Source organism: Notolepis coatsorum (genome assembly GCF_963971535.1).
Source record: "Notolepis coatsorum genome assembly, chromosome: 2".
Classification (NCBI taxonomy): Eukaryota; Metazoa; Chordata; class Actinopteri; order Aulopiformes; family Paralepididae; genus Notolepis; species Notolepis coatsorum.
This window is the reverse complement of record NC_140166.1, coordinates 71,851,987-71,873,994: the sequence shown is the minus strand read 5'-3', so window position 1 is coordinate 71,873,994 and position 22,008 is coordinate 71,851,987. Positions and strand designations below refer to the sequence as shown.

The following is a 22,008-nucleotide window of genomic DNA, read 5'->3' as shown; positions in this document are numbered from 1 at the left end:
GTTACAGGTTGAAAAAACCCTCAGCTCAGAATTAGGCAAAATCTGCATATGGCTCGCTGATAAACTATCATTACACATGGGCAAAACAGAGTCCATTCTCTTCGGTTCAAATAACAAACTCAGACGGCTTCTCAGTTACAGTGGGTGACAATATTGTCACAAGGAAAGAAGATATTACCTACCTGGGTTCCATCCTAGAGGCAAATCTTTCCGGTGACGAAATGGCATCCAATGTAATAAAAAAAAGTCAACCAACGAACTCGATTCTTGTACCGGATCTCCTCACTGGTAAACAAGAATACCCTGAAGACTCTGGCAGGAGCACTCATTCAAGGGTACTACAACTATGCTTGCACCTCATGGTACCAAAGCACCTCAAAGGCGATAAAAACAAAATTACAAACATCTCAAAACAAACTGGTCAGACTACTGCTTGACCTTACTCCTAGAACCCACCTCACCCCTGCCCACTTTGACAACCTAGGATGGCTTAGAGTAGACGACAGAGTACAGCAACTTGCAATGGGCCTGGTCTACAAGATACACTACACGACCAAGGTACCCATGTACATGTCAAAATACTTCCCAAAGGTCAGTGAATACCACGATCACAACACCAGAGGGAGCTCCACAAATCATGTTAAACCCAGATTCGGCTCAAACAAGGGACTAAACACGTTTCGCAATTATGCCACATCAATGTGGAACGCCCTACCCAAAGCTGTAAAGGAATGTGAATCACTACCCACTTTCAAAAACACTCTCAAAAAACACCTACGGGAGACTGCAATTCGAAACTGGCCCCTGTAAATGTCCTAACACAACCCCCTCCAATGTACAGTAAATTACCAAGTATGGTCTTGTCAATATTCCAATGTACAGTTTTGCTTGTACAGTTGTACAGTGTCCCCCACCCACCCCTCCTACCCAACCTCCCCCCCCCACCCACCCAACCACCTCCAATGTACAGTGTCCCCCCCCCCCCCCCCCCACCTACCCAACCTCCTCCAATGTACAGTTTCTACGTCAAATGTATATACTCTTTTTTCTGGACTCTTTTCGTATCACAAACAGTACTGTATTTGCAAATCTGGTATGTCATAAATGTATAGATGTAGCAGTACTGTCTATCTGTATGTCATGTATGTCATATGTTACGATGAATAAAAAATGGGGGACCCTGATGTAAAGAAGACGAAAGTCTTTCTCTGGTCTGCATCCCCTTAACAATTGTATGTATTGAGCTGTACTGTACTGTACCCATTCTGCAATCTGTTAATAAAGTTTTCAATCAATCAATCAATCTATTCTACTAACGTTAACGTTACCTCTCGTGTCTATTCTACTAACGTTAACATTAGGTAATAACCTGTTTAAAATGGATGATGATTACCTCACGTTGTGTCAATTCTACTAGCATTAACGTTACTAGTACAAACAATCAATAGCGAGCGATATAACAACATTAACCAGACTGCTATATCAACAATGTTTGTGTCCAGCAAGCTAGTCTCCCCATGTGTAATGTTATTAAGCATTAACTTATGTTGGAAATGACAATTGTCTATTAATTAATGACGTGATGATTAAAGTATTTCCACTCCATTCCACGATACCAGCGCCTCACCAGCTAACCACACGTAAGCCAACAAAATCAGCGATCTTTGCACGCTATGTACGCTAGCCGCAATGCTAACTATTATAATGGTAAATCCCAATCACATTAGCACGTAAGCTAACAAAATCAGCTATCTTTTTGTGAGACTAAACTCTCCGCTCTTGGTGGTAAATTGTGTTGATGTTGGTTTTGTTTCATCAATAAATGAGGCAGAATACACAGTGAATGCATCCTTTTTTGTTTATTGCACTTTGTTCCTGCTGCAAACAAATAATGAATGCTATGCGAGGCTATATAAAGATGGCGGTTTTGTTTTGTTTTGTGGAGGATGTCCCCCATGTAGTGCAATGATAACGTAGTGACGATTCTCTCTTCTGACCAATCAGTGATCTGCAGTGTTTCACGTTACTTTTCTGGTATCACTTCTACCCGCTTGGAACCTCGACAAAGCAGGTACTAAAAAAGTACCCGGTACCAGGTACTATCCGCAAATATTGGCAATGGAAAACCGAAAAGGCTGAGTAGAGTAGAGTAGAGTCGAGTAGGTACCATGCAGTGTAAAAGGGGCATGCAGACTAGGGGTGTAACAGCAAACATTGGTATTCCATTGGTAGTTAACGTACCGTTGCATTAGTTCGGTACACAGAGAACATTTCAAAGCACTCAAAATTGCCAATATCTTAATTTCGATCTATTTCTGAATCGCGTAATGGTTTTGGCTTTTCTGAAGAATCGTCTCTGCCGGCATAATCCGACCTAGACTGTTTTCTCTAGTTTTATTTTTTTTCGTGTTGAAAACCATGGCTGAAGTTGTTATTTAAAATAACCTGCAACCGCAAAGCATGCTGGGGTGGAGAGAGTGGCCAACTGTCTTGTAGTATAGTCTGTGCTTTTTAAGCCATTGTTGTTGACATCTGGCGGTAAAAAGCTGTACTACACCAATGACTACATGAAAGTCAATGGAGAATGCTGGAAATGAATTCCCCCAAAATAATTTGCTTTGCCTGATGTGAAACATATTCCCACATGTCCATCCTTGTGCCTCTGTAACTTTATGCGCCAAAGCACAGGCTGATTGTGTTATGGTTTGTTACCAACCTTAGTTTGAACCACGAGGGTAAATTGACCTCAGACAAAAAAGAGGTGGCGGAGGGGCTGAACACGTACTTTACATCAGTGGCAAGTAATCTGGTAAAAGATCTCCCACAGCATTCAGGGCGTTTCGGAGAAGCACAGGTTAATGAGTATTACTCACAACTAGAGCTGCAAGAGGACTCCTTTTCTTTTAGTAAAGTGACAGAGAGCGCAGTCCTCAAGAGGCTAAATCAACTTAATTCCAGTAAAGTGACAGGATTAGATCAGATGCCTGCTAGGTTTCTTAACGACGCAGCAGAGAGCATCACACCTGCTATTACCCACCTAATCAATCTCTCCATTGAGCATGGGAAGGTACCAGCAGATCTAAAGAGTGCTAGAGTAATCCCACTCTATAAGAAAGGTAATAAGTCAGACAAGGGTAACTATAGACCAATTAGCATTTTAAGTATACTATCAAAAGTCATGGAAAAAATCATTCATGAACAGATCAATACATATTTAGTGAGTAACAATATCCTATTTGAGCATCAGTCAGGCTTTAGACAATCTCATTCCACTGAGACTTGTCTGGTGTATTTGACTGACTGCATCAGAAAGGAGATTGATGCAAAGAAATTCTGTGGAATGATCATGTTGGACCTACAAAAGGCCTTTGATACGGTTGACCATAGTGTCCTTTTATTTAAATTGAAGGCGATTGGGTTTAGTTGGTCAGCGTTGAACTGGGTCACCTCATATCTATCAGGCAGGTCTCAGATGGTAGATGTAAACGGGACCTACTCCTCAGCCAAGGCGATCACCTGCGGGGTGCCTCAAGGGAGTGTCCTGGGGCCGCTCTTCTTTCTCATTTACATAAATTATATGAAGAATGCCTGGTCATCAGACCTTTTTCTTTATGCGGATGACTCAGCTATTCTGGTCTCCCATAAGGACTTGGCAGTAGTGGAGAGGACCCTTAGTGAGGAGCTATCAAATGTGCAGACATGGCTGTCAGATAACAAACTATCTCTTCATCTAGGAAAAACAGAGGCCATCCTGTTTGGATCAAAGAAACGGCTTGGTAAAGATATTGAAATGAAGGTAAGAGTAGGTGAGAAGCAAATAACAAACAAGGATTCTGTTGTATATCTAGGCTGCATACTGGACAAACACCTTACAGGAGAGGCCATGGCTAAAAAAGCCCACACTAAAATCTGCCAGAAAACGAAATTCCTAGCTAGACAAGGGAAACTACTGGACCAGGCAACACTTAAAATGCTAGCGGGCGCATTAGTACAGAGTCACTTTGACTATGCTGCCACCTCCTGGTTCAGTGGCGCTCCACAGGTCCTGAAAAATAAACTTCAGACAGCTCAAAACAAATTAATTAGAGTAGTCCTTAAACTACCTCCACGCACTCACCTAGGGCCAACTTTCTTTAGGCAACTAAACTGGCTTCCAGTCAATAAAAGGGTAATTCACATCAAATTAGGTCTCACACACAAGATAGTTCAAAATACAGGTCCGAAATATCTATCTAATTATTTTAATCGATTCCGTGACAATCATTCATACTCCACTAGAAGGAGCAGTACGGATTTTATTCTGCCAAGATTTAACTCCTTAATGGGCACAAATACATTTTTATATTCTGCAGCACTGGAGTGGAACAAGCTTCCAGTGGCCCTGAAAAACATCGAAGAGGGGGGAAGTTTTAGACGTGCCACAAAGAAATGGCTAGCCAGTGAAGTATAGAATAGCCATAGGAAGGAGAGGGTAGGAAGTGCTTTTTTTGTATGGGGTTGCTATTATGTTTTATTCTGTTTTTTATTATGATGATCTTTGTTTTATTATGATGCTCTATGTTTTATTATGATGCTCTATGTTTTATTATGATGCTCTATGTTTTTATTATGATGCTCTGTTTTAGTATGTTTTATTATGATGCTCTATGTTTTATGATGTCTGTCCATGTCCAAAATCAGGGACCATGATGGAAATAAGTGCTTGCACTTTCTCATGTTTTTATCCCTTGGATGCTGTCTTTTACTCCACAATAAAAATCAATCAATCAATCAACCCCAACAGCACGGCACAGACAGGTAGTTCAGAGTTAGCCAAAAACCAGGGCGTATTTATTTCCAAAATAACAGGGAATAGAAAAAACAACAAAAGCACAAGTGGGGAATGTTCTTGGCAGAGTAGCCTGCGGCTCTGCAGCTCGTCTCGGTGCAGAGACGGCACAGTGGCGTTGCGCCTCTGACTCTGCGGCTCTGCAGCTACTTGAAGATCCAACTCAGGGAGGAACGGAGAGAGAGAGAGTTGTCAACAAACAAGCCAACGGAATACAAGGCAGTCCAGTCCTCCTTAGCTGAGTCCAGTATAAACACAAGTGACTTAATCTTCAGTGTTACCAACACACAAGTTTGGCTGAGTCCAGTACAAACAAAAACGGCAAATCTTCAGTGTTACCCAAACACACAAAAACAGAAAGGTCCCGAGTCAGGAAGATGCGAAGAAAAACAGAGTATCCAAAAAGTACGTTCCAAACTCACCAAGGCGCAATTGCGCAAAGCAGGCAACGAGGCACAGATCCAACGGATGACAGAGAAAAGCAACAGCGGCGACTTCCATAGACGTCCTGGAGAAAAACAGACGAGGTACAACACGGGAGGGAACAAGCAGCAGCCAGTGGTAATCCAAAACGACCGGACACAGAACGTTAGGAACACCAGAGTATATAAAGGGCTCCACCGAGCTGATTAGAACTCACTTCAGGTGCGCGAAGGTAATTGGTACCTTGAAGCGTGCGGAATCGGACCAATCCTCACAGATTGGCCCTATAGATTGCGAGATATTGTGCTGATTCACACACACCCACACACCCATTCACCCACACACAGACGCTACTGAATGCATAATGATCACATGTCCTCCTCACAACAGAACGATACAATTCAGGTAAAAGAAATGTTTTAATGCCCCTTGTGATGTGTGAAAATATTATCTATGTCCATCTGTGTTAAATCTCTGTACAGCTTTGACTAGTTAATACTAGTATACAGCTCAAAGACACTAGGTGACAGTCTGACGGTGTTCTTATAAACAACAGCCAAAGGGCCAGGAGATATGAGACGCCCAAGGTTATTTTGGACTCCAGTTCGTGTGTGAAGACATAACAAAGGCATAGACCCATTATTTGTTTTAATTCTTCTCATATTTATCATATCTGGTATCTTATGTACGCCATGTCGATTATGTATTTAATGTATGTCTGACCAAGAGCTCTTTGTCACTTTCTGGTCAGAGTGTGTTAATTTTGGCAGCTATTTTCATTTTAGTTTTAGTCTTAGTCATGTGTCAAGTGCTCCTTTTTCGCTTTCATCATATTTAGTCATCTTCATTTATTTTTCGTTTAGTCAGTTTTAGTCTGAGCATTTTAGTCTTAGTCAGTGTTAGTCTCGATTTTGTCTTTTTAGTTTTTGTCTAGATTTAGTCGCACAAAACTGATGATTTTTGTCTAGTTTTCGCTAATGAAAAAAAGGCATATATAAGGCATTATATTTTTAGATTGTAAATAATGCAATTCTATTTATTAAGTATAGTCTAGCCAAAACCCTATCAGCTGATTCACAATAAGTTCAGTAGAAGGCTAGAAGCCCAATAGTAACCAAACATTCCTTGAAATGGTCAGAAATAGTCAGACATGGAATGGAACATATTCTGATTTAAATTGCTTATTACAATTTTTTAACCAACAAAGCAACATTAGGATAGTGTAAATACACAGTACACACTGATTGCAATTCTCACTGGGACCTACTGTACAAATTTCACACACGTCACACACACATTCCCTTTTGTCCGTCGAGTACAACCGTAGATCGCTGACGTCACTTTAAACTTAAAACTTAAAATGGCGGCCCCCATCAGAGCATTCGGCTAACAAATCAAATCAAATCAAATCAAATGTATTTGTAAGGCCCGACAACACACGTTAATGTCCCCATGGGCCGGACACGTCTTCTTTAAACAAGTCAAGAAGAAACATAACAATAAGTCAAGAACAAAACAAGAACACCATAAGGTCCAACAAATTTAAAATAAATGCAAATAAATGAATGAATGCAAGCACTCATAACAACAACATTAGCTTAGCGAACCTGCCACCTTACCCTGAAACGGAAATGGGAAATGCTGAAATAATAACGTGAATTATTCTAAAAGTTATAATTATTTTGTCTCATCTTGTTTTAGTCAACATAAATTAAGAGAGAATTCGTCATGGTTTTTGTAAACAAAATTTTTGTGTCCTCAGTTGTGGTCAACGATATTTAATTAATTATTTAGTCACGTTAGTGTCACATGATCAACATTAACGTGACGTCACGTCTCATTGTCGTCGGGGGGAAAAGCTTTGTTGACGAACATCTTTAGTCATAATTTTCGTTGACAAAATTAACACTGGGGCAGACGTTAGTATGTCTGATTGTAAACTGAGCTCTGTGGCCGCAGAAATAAACTATGCTCTATATTTTTTATATATACAATTGACTCATTCTTAATTTCTACAGTTCACTGGCATGGCTCATTTGAATTATTCCACAACACACTTTAAATATATGCTACGCACCCTTGGGGGGAAGGGAAGACACTATTTAACTTTTCTCTTTTGATGTATTTATAGTTTCTAGCCCACTAATTAATTAGCTGTATCCCACTCATGTTATTTGCAATGCAAGCGATGGGTTTGGTTAAATGTTAGCTACCATCTCTGCTGAATTCAGAACCTCTGGACAGCGCTGTCCAAACGTCAAGTTCAGAAGAGATGCTTAAAAGGACAAATAACTCTGGTGACAGGAGACATATCTATAGCATATGAATGGATCCTCTCTCTCTCTCTCTCTCTCTCTCTCTCTCTCTCTCTCTCTCTCTCTCTCTCTCTCTCTCTCTCTCTTTCTCTCTCTCTCTCTCTCTCTCTCTCCCTCTCTCTCTCTCCCTCTCTCTCCGTGCATCAGACAGGAAGCTAGCCACTCACCATGACGCAGCTCAACTAGACCCTGGAGATTTCAATTACTTTGTTTATGTCAGGAGTGCGGTTTCTCCTACAAGGTGAAAGTCAGTGAACATCTTTCTGTCTTGGTGATGTGCCTCTTCAAGCGTTTCCATCACAAATCAGTTATCCACATTGACACAGTGCTCACATTTGCTTTGTCAGTCCAGGCCTGTGCTTTAATTGAAACAGGTAAAAGTACATTTCTACCCATATGTACATTTGCAATGTATTTTGGTACTTCTTAAGTGCTTTCATACTAATTCAAAGCACATTTAGGTACACTATGATAGTCAAAACTCCACTTCAATACTGTTTTGTACCTTTAAGCTGTACTTTAGTAAACCTATTCAAAACTATTTTGTTAAGCAAAAGTAACCAACAATACATAAGAATTATGAGTTAAATTAAGCACATCAACTTTTAACATACTTAAGTACAATTCAGACACTTAACCCCTAAGTGTTATATAAATGCAGTCCATTTACCATTTGGATAACAGTTTTTATCCAAAGCGCTTTACGACTTTTGCCTCACATTCACTCACACATGGGGTCAAGTGTCTTGCTCAAGGACACTTCGACATGCTGCCGGGAGGAGCCAGAATCGAACCGGGAACCTTCCGATCTGGACCTCCTGAACCACTGATCCTAGAAGTGTAGGAGTTGTCCTGCTTCCCTCCCAACACCCCAGTAAGAGTGACGTGGGATGATTACCTGGTGATTTCTTCTTTGAGGGCAGCAGGGTCGGGGGGGTAAAACTTGACACGCAGACACAGGGTGAAGGGAGGCTGAGCTGTGGGAGCAGAGCAAAGGATTGGAGCATTAAAACGTCTCTCAACATGTCCCCAGCTGACTGGACACAGACTGACTGGAGACAGACTGACTGGAGACAGACTGGAGACAGACTGACTGGAGACAGACTGACTGAAGACAAGCTGACTGAGGACAGACTGACTGGAGACAGACTGACTGTAGACAAGTTAATTAATTATGAGATGAATTAATTACATTGTAATTAAGTTGACATAATGTGTGTGTGTGTGTGTGTGTGTGTGTGTGTGTGTGTGTGTGTGTGTGTGTGTGTGTGTGTGTGTGTGTGTGTGTGTGTGTGTGTGTGTGTGCGTGCGTGCGTGCGTGCATGCATTGCAATGAGGCTTTATTGTTTATTGGTTTACTCATAAGGGATAATCAAGTAAAATTTAATGGAAGAAAAAATGTAAATGTAAGGGGGTAGGGATCAATAAGCTTAGCTTCCCTCTACTCCTTTTTTGAACATGTCAACTAACTAACTACATTGCTCTTGACTTTTTGTTTATAATTTCTTTTTCATTATGATTGTTCTGTATGACGGAGCTTGATATTGTGATTTGTTTGGAGGAATATGGAGAATACATATACAAACTTTTTCATTCATTTATTCATTCATTCATTCATTCATTCATTCATTCATTCATTCATCCATTCATGCATCCATTCATAATACATTTTTCACATTTCAAATTTTTTTTTGTAATGGGGGCAGAACAGTGTTCACAAAACTAACCATTACATTTTCATCGTATTGATATATTATTTTTTATATGTTTTTGCAAAAATATTTATTCAAGAAATACAACAGCAATAAGGTTTTCTTACTCACATTTCATTTGTTTGGCAATTGACTTTGTAAACTCCAACCAATGCTGCAACACAGAAAAAGAGAGAGAGAGACAGAAAGAGAAAGAGATATTTGAATGTGTGGTACTGTATCGGTCAGTCCCTTTGAAACACACATACATGCAGTGGCGGAAGAAGTACACAGTTCCTCTACTTAAATAGTTAAGTAGATATACCCAGATACTTTAACTATTTGATATTGAAGGTGGTCCAGTCATGGAGTAAAAAAGTACAATATTAAATATTTTACTTGGAGTAAAAGTTCCCTAAAATGGAAATACTCAAGTAAAGTACAAGTACCTCAGATTTGTACTTAAATACAGTTCTTGAGTAAAATACAGACATCACTGCATACATGTAAGCATTTCACTAGAAGGCTCAGGGTGCAAGAGTAGCTATACACAGCACCCCTGGAGCAGGTCAAGAGGTATAGAAACAGACATGGAGGCTGTCGCTGGGAGGATTTGGACCGGTGACTTTTGAGTTTGTCAACTTTCACATTAAATTGCACTCAATTCCACCCTGGGAGCCAAATCCCTAGCTGTCAATGTGGTCGTCTGCAGTCTGATGAGTCTCATCGTCTGCATCTGAAGGACTTTGTCAAGCTCCTCTCACTTGCCCTCTTCCCCCTTGAATGTATATATTTTCTTTCATGGTCTCTGTCTCTTAACACATTGAGTGCCACGCCCCTTCCGGGAATTGACCTGGCCTTGCCGTCCATTAACCCCATGTAAACGTAGTTGTAGTTTGTAGAGCTAAACCTATATTTTATATTATAGCTATGGGTCTAATAATGCCGTCGATTGTCAGTGAGTTGGTTCCAGTCAACGTGCAAAAAACAGATTTTTTCATCCGTACATTTCCGTTTTATACCGTTTTGAATATGAATATAGTTTGGGTGCTTCTGAGTAATTCCAGGAAAAAAGACGCGAAAACTGTGTTTTTGTGTAATTCAATTGTTGTCATTTTTCGCCTGATTATCAAATCTTCCTGAAATCAACGCTAGATTATCATTATTATCCTTCCTCGTGCATACATGAAATGTGCCCTGGAGCGCGGCGCTCCCCCCCTCCCCTCCTGCACCCAACGGTAAACAGCCACACACAGCACACACAGACAGCTTCAATCGTGGTCGAAAGAAATATCAGATCAACGCAAGATTGGATAGAATAGAATAGATCTTTATTGTCATTGTTACAGTTGTTACAACGAAATTTAAAAATGCAACCCTAGGTGCTAGTAAAAATATAAAAACAGTCCTAAACACAGTAATAAATATAAAAACAGGGGTGGGGCATAAATAACATTAATATAAACAGGGGGGTGTAAAAGATAATTGCACTATCCCTAATGTTGTGTGTGCGTGGGGGGGGGGGGGGGGGGGGGGTGCAAGGGAGACTGTTGTTTAAAAATTTTGCTGAGTTTAGTGCACATATGGCCTGGGATAAAAACTAAACTTCAGTCTGTTAGTCCGGGTGGGCATGACGCTGAAACGCCTGCCCGAGCGCAGCCGCACGAGGTGCTTGTTGCCCGGGTGGTGTGGGTCCTTCAGTATTTTTACTGCTTTTTTGAGGCAGCAGGAGTTGTATAGTCCCTCTAGTGAGGGGAGGGGGCAGCCGATAATCTTCTGGGCCGAGTTGACGACCCTCTGGAGCGCCCTCCTCTCTGCGGCTGTGCAGCTGAGGAACCACACATTTATGCAGTAGGTGAGGATGCTTTCCACGGAGCAGCGGTAAAAAGACACAAGCAGGTCTTGTCTGAGGTGGTAGTTTCTCAGTACTCTCAGGAAGTAGAGTCTCTGCTGTGCCTTTTTCACTATCGCTGTGGTGTTGATTCTCCAGGTCAGGTCATCCTCCAGGTGGACACCCAGGAACTTGATGACCGAGACTCTCTCTACACATCCCCCGTTGATATACAGGGGCTGTATGTCGGTCTTCTTCCTCCTGTAGTCCACGATCATCTCCTGGGTCTTTAGCTTGTTCAGCTGTAGGTTGTTATCCTTGCACAGGGCTGACAGCTGCTCTATTTAATCGCGATACGCGGTCTCGTTACCTTTTGTGATGCAGCCCACCACGGTGGTGTCGTCAGCGAACTTGATGATGGTGTTGCTGGGGTGGACTGCGGTGAAGTTGTGTGTATAAATAGAGTAAAAAAGGGGACTCAGCACGCAGCCCTGGGGGGATCCGGTGCCGAGGCTGATGGCTGTGGAGGTGTGGGGGCCTATTCTGACCCTCTGGGGGCGGTCAGAGAGGAAGTCCTTAGACCACCGGCAGAGGGGATGGTTTAGTCCAAGGTCCATGAGTTTGGGCACTAGTCTGTCAGGCAGGATGGTGTTAAATGCAGAACTAAAGTCCACGAAGAGCAGCCGTGCGTAGCCCCCCGCTCTCTCCAGATGGGACAGGGTAGAGTGGAGAGTCGCAGCGATGGCGTCCTCCGTGGACCTGTTGGCTATATAGAGTCCGATGTTATTGGGCATTGACCATGAACGGGCGGGCGGGGTCAGTTGTCCAAGCCATCCCTACAAGCGTGTGTGCAATAGCGAGTGCAATATCGGCCAAAGGCGTTAGAGGGCGGTATCTGCCAGCTCAGACACATTCAGAACAGCATGCACAAGGTGCCCCGCTGAATTATGAATAGCAATAGCAAATAAAAGAAATACCGTGAGAAAAACGTAGATCTACGTTTCCGGCACTCAACCGCCGGGCGACAGAAACGTAGTTCTACAGTAACGCCACCCAAAGGGTTAATTACCTGAAATTATTATGTTTTTTTGGGGGGGAAACCCCGCATATATCGGTATCGGTTGATATCGGTATCGGAAATTAAGAGTTGGACAATATCGGTATATCGGATACCGTTATCGGTAAAAAAGCCAATATCGAACATCCCTACTAAATATGGTCGTCAACGAAGCTTTCCCCCCCGACGAAAGCGAGACAAGACGTCACGTTAATGGAGATCATGTGACACTAACGTGACGAAATTATTCATGCAATGTTGTTGACTAAAAACGACGACACAAAATGTAGTTTGCAAAATAAAATCTTGCTAAAAGTTTATTCAACATCAACTTCAATTTGACTTGCTACTTGCTAGCTAACAGGAACTTGTTTGGCGACAGGAAAGTAACAAACATAATTGTCAGTGCGAAACCCTAATCCCCAACACATCGTTCCGTGAGGATCTCTAGTTGTATGGTCTTAGGAGCACCACTGTTATGCTGGGGGTGTTGTTTCCCCCCGGGAGATATGGGAGGACGGACCGCATGTTACGTTGTTGTTGTGAAGCTAGCGTATTAGCAGGTAGGCAGCTGTGTTGTGTAGTATGATAATTTAAGTATCAACATGTAAAACCCCATATTGAGCTGGAAATAAAGCACTATACAGAAAAGGAAACTCTCCTCTTTCTTCCCTACATTACTGCATGACGGATCGCTACATTATGTTGATCCACCACAATAGAACACATTAAATAGCTTACATAAGTCAAACCAGCTAGCACTAAACGAAAAGGCTCAAACCTGTAGTTGACTAAACGAAAAATAGATAAAGGTGACTAAATATGATGAAAACGAAAAAGAGCATTTGAGACATGACTAAGACTAAAACTAAAATAAAAAATAGCTGACGAAATTAACACTGGCCCTCAGAGAGAGGCTTATTCTGTGGTAGTCTGGGGAACCTTTTGGAGAAGAACCTCTTTCAGGTGGCTTCGGAGAACAGCACTGGTATTGAAAGGAGATAACAACGGTTGCTATGTATGTGAGGGCTGTGTGTGTGTGTGTGGGTCATGAGCAGATAACAGGGACTCTTAAAGTTATCCGTGACATGGACAACCACTAGACTGCTTACGCAGATATTTTAGGAGAGGGAAAAAATTTAACAACAGAAAACAACCTTTACAGGTGGAAATCTCAAAGTGAGTAATTAAGAAAATAAATCAAGTCCCAAAAAACAGGACTACTCTCAATAAAGAGGTATAGTATAAAAGTAAATAAGCCACAAGGATACCTCCTAATAAAGGAGTTTATATTTGAAAAAGTAAAACAATAAACCTCCACTAAGGGAGTTTATGTGTAGAATCACGTGAGTAGCCTAAAATAAAAATGACTACCATAAAGCTCAATTCTGAATCAGAGATCAGACTACACTTCAATATAATGAGCGTGACCAAAAGGACAACCAACACTAGGAAATGAAAAAGCAGTTGACACTGCGATCTCCAAACTTAAATAGACTCCACATGGCCATAGGCACAGCTGGACTGCATCAGGTGCAATCAAGCCCACACACCTGCCGACCCATGAGGCAATTAACCACAGGGAACAGGGATTGACAGCTATCCCTCACAGAGAGGTGAAATAAAGCAAAAATAGACAGCTGTCCCTCACAGAAAGGTGAAATAAGGCAAAAACCATGACAATGTATCCTACAGCTGTTTGCATTTGTGAAGTATTTCTCCACATGGGAGCAGAATCTCAGCTGGATTGAACGAGTCAATGAGCCTGACACAGAAAATCTGACATCAAAATGTCAAATCTCATGTAGGCCTATATCATCTGGCTAGTAGACAAACAAGTAAAGACATTAGTTTGAGTCTGAGTCCTACATTTTAAGTACTGTACCAGCTGATAACAAGTATAGATCTGATCCGTTGCTGTTACTGGACAGTATAGAAAAGCTGCCCAAAATGTTACCCTCCAAAGAGTTTGAGAGAGTTATGATGATATATTGTATTTGGTCAATAATTGAACAATTTGAAAGGGTATTGTTCTGAAGGATCAGATTAAACCGAATATATATATTTATTTATATATATATATTTAATTGTATTTGTATATCCCCTGATATCCCCTGATATCCCTTGTATATTCCTTGTACAATATGCATTGAATATCCCTTCTAGTCTACTGAACATCCCATAATAGTCTCCATTCTACCATTGGACGAGACCTTGGTGCCAGGTCGCCATACCCCTCAGACCAAGTTCAATCGTACCGCTCAACATGTATGGACAAGTCCTAGTTCCGCGTAGGAATATGTCTACCGCACCACTAATGGTACTATTTGTTCATAGTGCGTATATATACTGCGCTATTAAAGTAGAACTTTCTTTTAGTCCAGTTCCTTACCCTCCAACAGAGTGACAGACGCAAAAGCCTCCCCGCGAACCACGTGTGGGCAGTAAGGCCAATTCGGCCCAGTATCGGCATTGAGACATCGTGTATATTAATATTTGAATAGTCATATTTGGCACTGTATCGTCGAGTTGGACGTATTCTATTAAGCTAATAATAGTCTATTCATATATAGTGCCTCGTGCGGTAAGAGTTCTATAGTAATCAGCACCCCCATCGTTTCGGGCATCAGCTGGACGCTTATCCAGGGTGGTTGACCCCACGTGAAGCTGCACCCGAGGAGCTCCAGGCCAAAGAGCGAGTGGACCTGTATATTGGATTATTCTACCGACGACGGCTAGCCTTCCCCGGCTTGGATTATGCTTTGAGTACTTTGATTATTCTATGGATAAAGGCCAACACTGCGGTGTGTTGGAAATACCCCCCCCCGGAGAGGACGACAGGTGAGACGGCGCTCTGCACAGTGAGGTCGCCTCACGTCTCTCCGTCGTGGACCGGAGGACGCCGGCCACAGAGGGTCCAACTGCATTCATCTGTGGATCGAGGATCGTTGGGCACCGTGTCGCACAACTGTGGACTCTCCCAAGATACCCTCGGCCAGACGGGATCCAGCCAGTGACTCTCTAACCCCCCCCCCCCCTCCAGCTGTCCTACAAGCAGTCGGAACCTTCCCCTAGTGTATCCAGCTATATAATCATTCAAGTATCATCGCTATTGTTCCCTAAATATTCCAGGTTGTATATTTGCTTCCTGCGCAATCAGAGATTGGACATTCGATATTGATCTACCTACGAATACTCATTTGCCATAAAAGTGCATACTATTTCAAATCATAAATGTAATTAAGTGATCGTTGTACATACCTTTTGCTATGTATTAAAACTCAAACTTTCGATTTGGTACATTTGTGTTGGATCCGTTTATCAGGTGGGAGTGTTCAACATATTCATACCTAGTACTGGGTGGCCAGAGTCTAAAGTACAAGAGGTAGTGGTAGTAAGTATCATATCTAACCATACAGTCAGGGAATTGTACCCCTCAGTTACAGGTATGTTATCTTTTCTATTACAAGGTGCAAAAACCCTGACATTAGACCTAAGACACTGTTATTTACTTGTTACATTTATTAAATGATCAATGTCCACTCACATTATTTGGGAGTCACGGCCCATGTATCCATGTAACATTTTCCCTCCATGTGAAAAGGTTTGGGCACCCCTGGTATAGACCATTCATTTTGGGGTCATTGGACAAACATGTGACTGTGATATATTGCATGTTTTCCATTAGAGAGATCTAACTTGCATCTATAAATGGTAAATGCAGATATTCTAGTTGCTTTGCTTTGATATCAGTCATGTTACACACGGCTCTTGGTATGGGATGATGGTATTAGCCTGTTTGGCCCCACATCTACTTCCTGTATCAACGCATCCCTGTTGACATGTTGAGGGATGAAAATGTTGGCTCAACTACAGCATTAGTCAAAGGATTATATCAACTAATAGCTTTTACCATTTCATGATTCTGCAATGATACCAAGGACTGCTTATCCTTGGTACCGGTCAACCTCACATGATGTGTTGTGTTTTTTATCCACAAATTTAGGTTATGCGCTCTGGTTTCATACAGCTTCTTTGCCTGTCTGCACTGGTACTGTATACTATATAAGATACCTCTTTGTTCTGTACTTGCATGAACTATACATTGTATTTTAACTTGCATATAAATATTAATCTTGTAAATCTGTCAGACTTCCTGATTATTATTTTTTATTTCTCTTATTTCTCTGGATTATCTACCACAAAACTGAACGTTATTGGCATAAATTGGAGCGCAGTTAGTGTGTCTATACCTTCTGTGAACATTTAGTAACAATCCATGTTGCAATCCGATCCAAAATGGCGGAGCCATATCCATTATAAGAATGGAACTGTAGATTTCATTCTAGGTTCTTCCTGCACGCCTGGTGATACTAAATCCAAATTGAACTCTGGCATTGGAAAGAGTAGATTTGGCCCGATCCATAAATGTGCAACTTGGCTATAATCAGGTCATTTATAGGCCTGATATTCTATATTCTATAATAATATTTCAAATTGCATGTGTCCGGATGGCAGAATTCCGTACTGTATCTACAAAACCTTCTGTTTAATCATATTCCCTTTATTCATCTCCTTATATTTTTTGTACACGTGATCTCAAGAAGGTGCTGAACGAATACATTCCCTGAGATCCATAGATGTCCCTAGATACCAAGAACATGGACCTTGTAGAAGTGGAGCAATCTTCCATTTACTTAGGTATGTATTTTTAGGAAGATTTTCAGAAAATAGGGCTACAGTAATCCAGAACTATTGTATTGCACTGTAAAAACTGTGATTTTTTATTTTTTTTTGGTCCACTTTTTCTCCCATTTTTTCCATATTTTCTCCCATCCCAATTTCGTATCATCCAATTCAACCCTCCCCTGTCACGAACGCTGTTTCTTGCCTCCCACAAGCTGGCTGCAATGTGGACTAAGTCATACATAGCACAAGTCCCCTCCGGTACTTGAGGTAACAGCAGTCGCATCTTTTCACCTGCGCAGCTCGATCTCTCAGTGTCGAGGAGTAACGCGTGGGAGGCTCACGCTGCCCCCGACACTTCCTGATTCTACTGCGCAGGCGCACCAACCGACTTGTAGGAGTCGCTTGTTCACAACGTTCGATCCCCACCCTTCAGTTTTCCCTCCCCGTAATACGGCCAATGTGTATTACTGCGGACGACCAGCCAAACTGAAAAACAATGTGGAGAGCTGGATTCGAACACGCGAATCCTAGCGTCTCCACACTGGTGGCGAGTGCCTTGCCCACTACACCACCTAGCCGCCCTAAAAAAAACAAAACTGTGATTTTATATGTCTGCACTTTATGTGCTCATTTTATGCCCGTATTTTTCTGTTGTAAAGCACTTTGAGCTGCACTTTTTGTATGAAAGGTCCTATACAAATACAGTTTATTATTATTATTATTATTATTATTATTATTATTATTATTATTATTATTATTATTATTATTATTATTATTATTATTATTATTATTATTAAATCTAGTACGAAATCCCAGAGTTTGAGCCAAATCCCGAACCACAGGTTGTAGCTACGTTAGCTGCTCCGTGGAGCTAGTGATACGTGATGGAGACAAAGCATGTACATAAGCTACTGAAGACGGCAGAAGTCAAATGATTACTTCTGGTTGCATCAGCTCCACAGAGTTCCCTCAGGGTCTTTGAAACCTGGACTTGGAAAGCTTATCAAGTTCAATAGACTAGATCAGTGGTCACCAACCTTTTTAAGCCCAAGATCACTTTTTATTTTTTTGGTGAAGGCAAGATCTACCTATTGAAGCGTTGAGAGAAAAAGACAGCCAAGATTGTACTTTAAACTAAGGGCGTTTTCACACCTAGCTCGTTTGGAGCTGTTAATTGTTCCGGAACCTGGAGCGTTTACCCCCTATTTCGGTTCATTTGGGCATAATGTGAACACAGCAATCGCATTCTGTTGCGGAACAAAACAAGCGGGCCGAGACCGCCTAGAGAGGGTTGTCTCGGCGCACTTCCAACCGAACCCGAAGCGACTCGTACGCTGTGAGAATACAATCGACTTAACAAACCGACACAACTCACTTGCCGTACTGTATACGCATTGCATGATGACGCTTTTGCATTGAATTGTGGGCGGGATCAGTTTGTAGTCTTTAGGCAGCTAGATCGCTACAGTTAGCCACTGCACTTCCGCGTTGCATTGGGATCAGGGAGGAGATAGCGGGGGGAGCATGTGGATTGATGTGGATGAGAGCCGTGATGTAAGTGGTTGCAGCTATGGCTGTGGGGGTGCTAGACATAGATATATATAGAACACTAGATAGCTTAAGGCGGAGTCACCAGCGTCACTGAACCGCCGCCATCTTGCCCAGGTCAGCCTTGAGTGAGAGTGAGTGAGCTGCACAGACAAAAATACTCATAACTCGCTGAAATATTGACGGATTTACAAACGGGTTGGTTTGCTATAAACATCAAAGATGTAGTTATGATACTGCATACTTATTAAAAAAAAATTAAAGATGTTTTTTTTTACAAACCGCTTGAATCATAGCCACGTTAATAATGCTTGTAATAAACCAACCCGTTTGTAAATCCATGCGTTTGTTTTGGTCTGCTGTGAACACAAACAAACTAAGGGACAAGTGCAACATTGTATCATTATAGTCCCTGTGTCTCCCTGAATCGGAACAAAGCAAACGAACTACAGGTGTGAAAACGCCCTAAATTACTTTTATTTGCCTGTATTCTAATTACATGCAATGCTTTGGTCCAACATTAAAATGTCAAAGTAGAACTGTAATATGTACTTTCTCAGTCAGTGCTAAGTGCAGTCATCTTATGCAGCATCACTTTTCACATCAACACAAAAGTAGAACTGTAATGTGGACTTTCTCATATTATTAACATTGCCAAACATATTTACAATTAGCATTTTATAAAGTAGAACTGTAATATGTACTTTCTCAGTCAGTCCTAAGTGCAGTCATCTTATGCAGCATCACTTTTCACATCAAAACAAAAGTAGAACTGTAATGTGGACTCTCATATTATTAACATTATAAAATGCTAATTGTAAATATGTTTGTCAAAGTAGAACTGTAATATGTACTTTCTCAGTCAGTCCTAAGTGCAGTCATCTTATGCAGCATCACTTTTCACATCAAAACAAAAGTAGAACTGTAATGTGGACTCTCAGGGAAAGATATAAAAAAAAAAAAAATCAGAGAAAAAACGGGTTGGTGACCACTGGACTAGATCCTATAAAAGGCACTTTATTATGTGAATCATTGCAAACTAGTGGTTGTTTCAAACCCACGCAGGGGCGTAAGCAAGGCATTCAGGGCCCTGTGCACATGATGTGTACTGTATCTGGGCCCGCCTTCCCCATCAACAACTCATATGCACGCAGCTCCGCACGATCTAACAAAGTAATTGACTTAACCATTTTACAGACACATCCATAGTGGAAAGGGCAGCTTTGTTTAAAGTGACCTTTTTCCTTTCCTTTAACCATTTCGGGGCCATCCACGTATATATACGTGATTGGGAGCCGACGCTTGAAAGCCAATCACGTATATATACGTGTTTAACTAGTTTTTTCTTTTATTCGATTTTAATATCCTATTCACTGTCACAGAGCTGTATTTTGGCTGGAAAAGGCATATTGGGACTCGGAAAGTGCAGTACCGGCCAGATCCTGGTAGTGGCACTGTCTCGAGAATGCAGTAATCCTTGTTTCAGACCTGGTATCACTATTTTTTCGCTCGGGGGGACTTTTCTGTTAGCCTGAAGCTATAGCTTCACCAGATCGCCTGGAATACTTTTTGCGACGACGAATTCAGTATGCAGTAAATATTGCGATTGTGATATAATAAATAAATGGTGTCATGAGTCTACTTGCTGGGTTATCAATGAACAATGACGACCAACCACCTCAAACTGAACCTAAGGAAAAACGGAGTTACTTCACCTGCCAGCCAAATCCCCCCCGACCAACCTTTCCACCACAGTGGGGAAAGTACCTATGGCTTCATCCCTGACTGCCAAGAACTTAGGTGTGTAGTCCCTGACGACCGGCTGAACTTCTCCACTTACATCGCCTCAACAACCAGAACCAACTCCTCCTGCGATCAACAGTAATGTCTCGTCTCAACTACTGTAATGCATGCTGGTCTACCGACTACCGCCACCAAGCCAATTCTACTCATACAGAACGCAGCGACCCGCCTGATCTCCAACCTACAAAAGCCAGCCCATGTCACCACACTTCTTAGAGAGCTGCACTGGCTTCCCATCGCCGCACGATTCCGCTTCAAGGTCCTTGACCTGACATACCGTACAGTGAAGTAAACGGCTCCCTCCTACCTCTGTCCTGGTCAATGGTCTCTAACTACACACCCTATTATCTCTGTCCTTGTTGCGCGGTGGTGGAATGCACTTGGCACCACAGTCAGGACAGCTGAAACCTGCTAAATTCTTCACCGGCGACACACTTTTTCAATCAATATAAAGAAAATGTACTATGCTAGATATTTTTGGAACAAATAGTTCTGTGGACTCCCTATGGGGAACTACCCACTGGGGAGCTGGTGGAGACAGACTGGGCTGGGCTGGTGGAGACAGACTGGACTGGGCTGGGTGGAGACAGACTGGGCTGGGCTGGGTGGAGACAGACTGGGCTGGGCTGGGTGGAGACAGACTGGGCTGGGTGGAGACAGACTGGGCTGGGTGGAGACGGACTGGGCTGGGTGGAGACAGACTGGGCTGGGTGGAGACAGACTGGGCTGGGTGGAGACAGACTGGGCTGGGTGGAGACGGACTGGGCTGGGTGGAGACAGACTGGGCTGGGTGGAGACAGACTGGGCTGGGTGGAGACAGACTGGGCTGGGTGGAGACAGACTGGGCTGGGTGGAGACAGACTGGGCTGGGTGGAGACAGACTGGACTGGGTGGAGACAGACTGGGCTGGGTGGAGACAGACTGGGCTGGGTGGAGACAGACTGGGCTGGGTGGAGACAGACTGGACTGGGTGGAGACAGACTGGGCTGGGCTGGGTGGAGACAGACTGGGCTGGGTGGAGACAGACTGGGCTGGGTGGAGACAGACTGGGCTGGGTGGAGACAGACTGGGCTGGGTGGAGACAGACTGGGCTGGGTGGAGACGGACTGGGCTGGGTGGAGACAGACTGGGCTGGGTGGAGACAGACTGGGCTGGGTGGAGACAGACTGGGCTGGGTGGAGACAGACTGGGCTGGGTGGAGACAGACTGGGCTGGGCTGGGTGGAGACAGACTGGGCTGGTGGAGACAGACTGGGCTGGGCTGGGTGGAGACAGACTGGGCTGGGCTGGGTGGAGACAGACTGGACTGGGCTGGGTGGAGACAGACTCGGCTGGGTGGCGCATGCCAGGGGCGTCATTTTGGTATGGCAAGGTATGGCACTCGCCATACCTTGGCAAATAAAAGAAAATTATTATTAAAATTTTTTATGTTGATTTAGAATTCGAATGTCAACATTATGAACGAGGCTTCGAACTATTCGGTACAGCCCTAGCATGTTTTGATATTGTCAATTATCTCACTTTTACTAGGTGACTTTTACTGTGACTAACTGAAATATGCCAAAAAAAAAGGGAAAATGGACATACAGACGTTTTTTAATCAGAGGGCAGCAGAGACAAGTGATACAGGGACACAGGTAAGGTCTTACAATGGCTTAGTGATTATAACAGTGCAGTTCAGCTGTGAATGTGTTTTTGATACTATATTCTGTTGAACACACACCTCAAAACCGTACCTAAGGAAAATTGGCTCAATTGCAAGAAAAATAATAGACAGTTATGATATTACATTCTGCATCATTTGTATGCAAAATATTGTGGTTG

General features: G+C 42.5%; 1 protein-coding gene across 1 annotated transcript in view; it reads right to left on the bottom strand.

Moving 5' to 3' along the window:
- The window catches only part of frmd5b (FERM domain containing 5b), a gene marked incomplete at both ends in the record, with an annotated part of 336,639 nt that overhangs the window by 68,285 nt on the left and 246,346 nt on the right, over nucleotides 1-22,008 (bottom strand). The window contains 2 exon segments of the mRNA XM_084308217.1: nucleotides 8,465-8,543; nucleotides 9,390-9,432. Coding sequence (XP_084164343.1) covers nucleotides 8,465-8,543; nucleotides 9,390-9,432 — 122 coding nt within the window.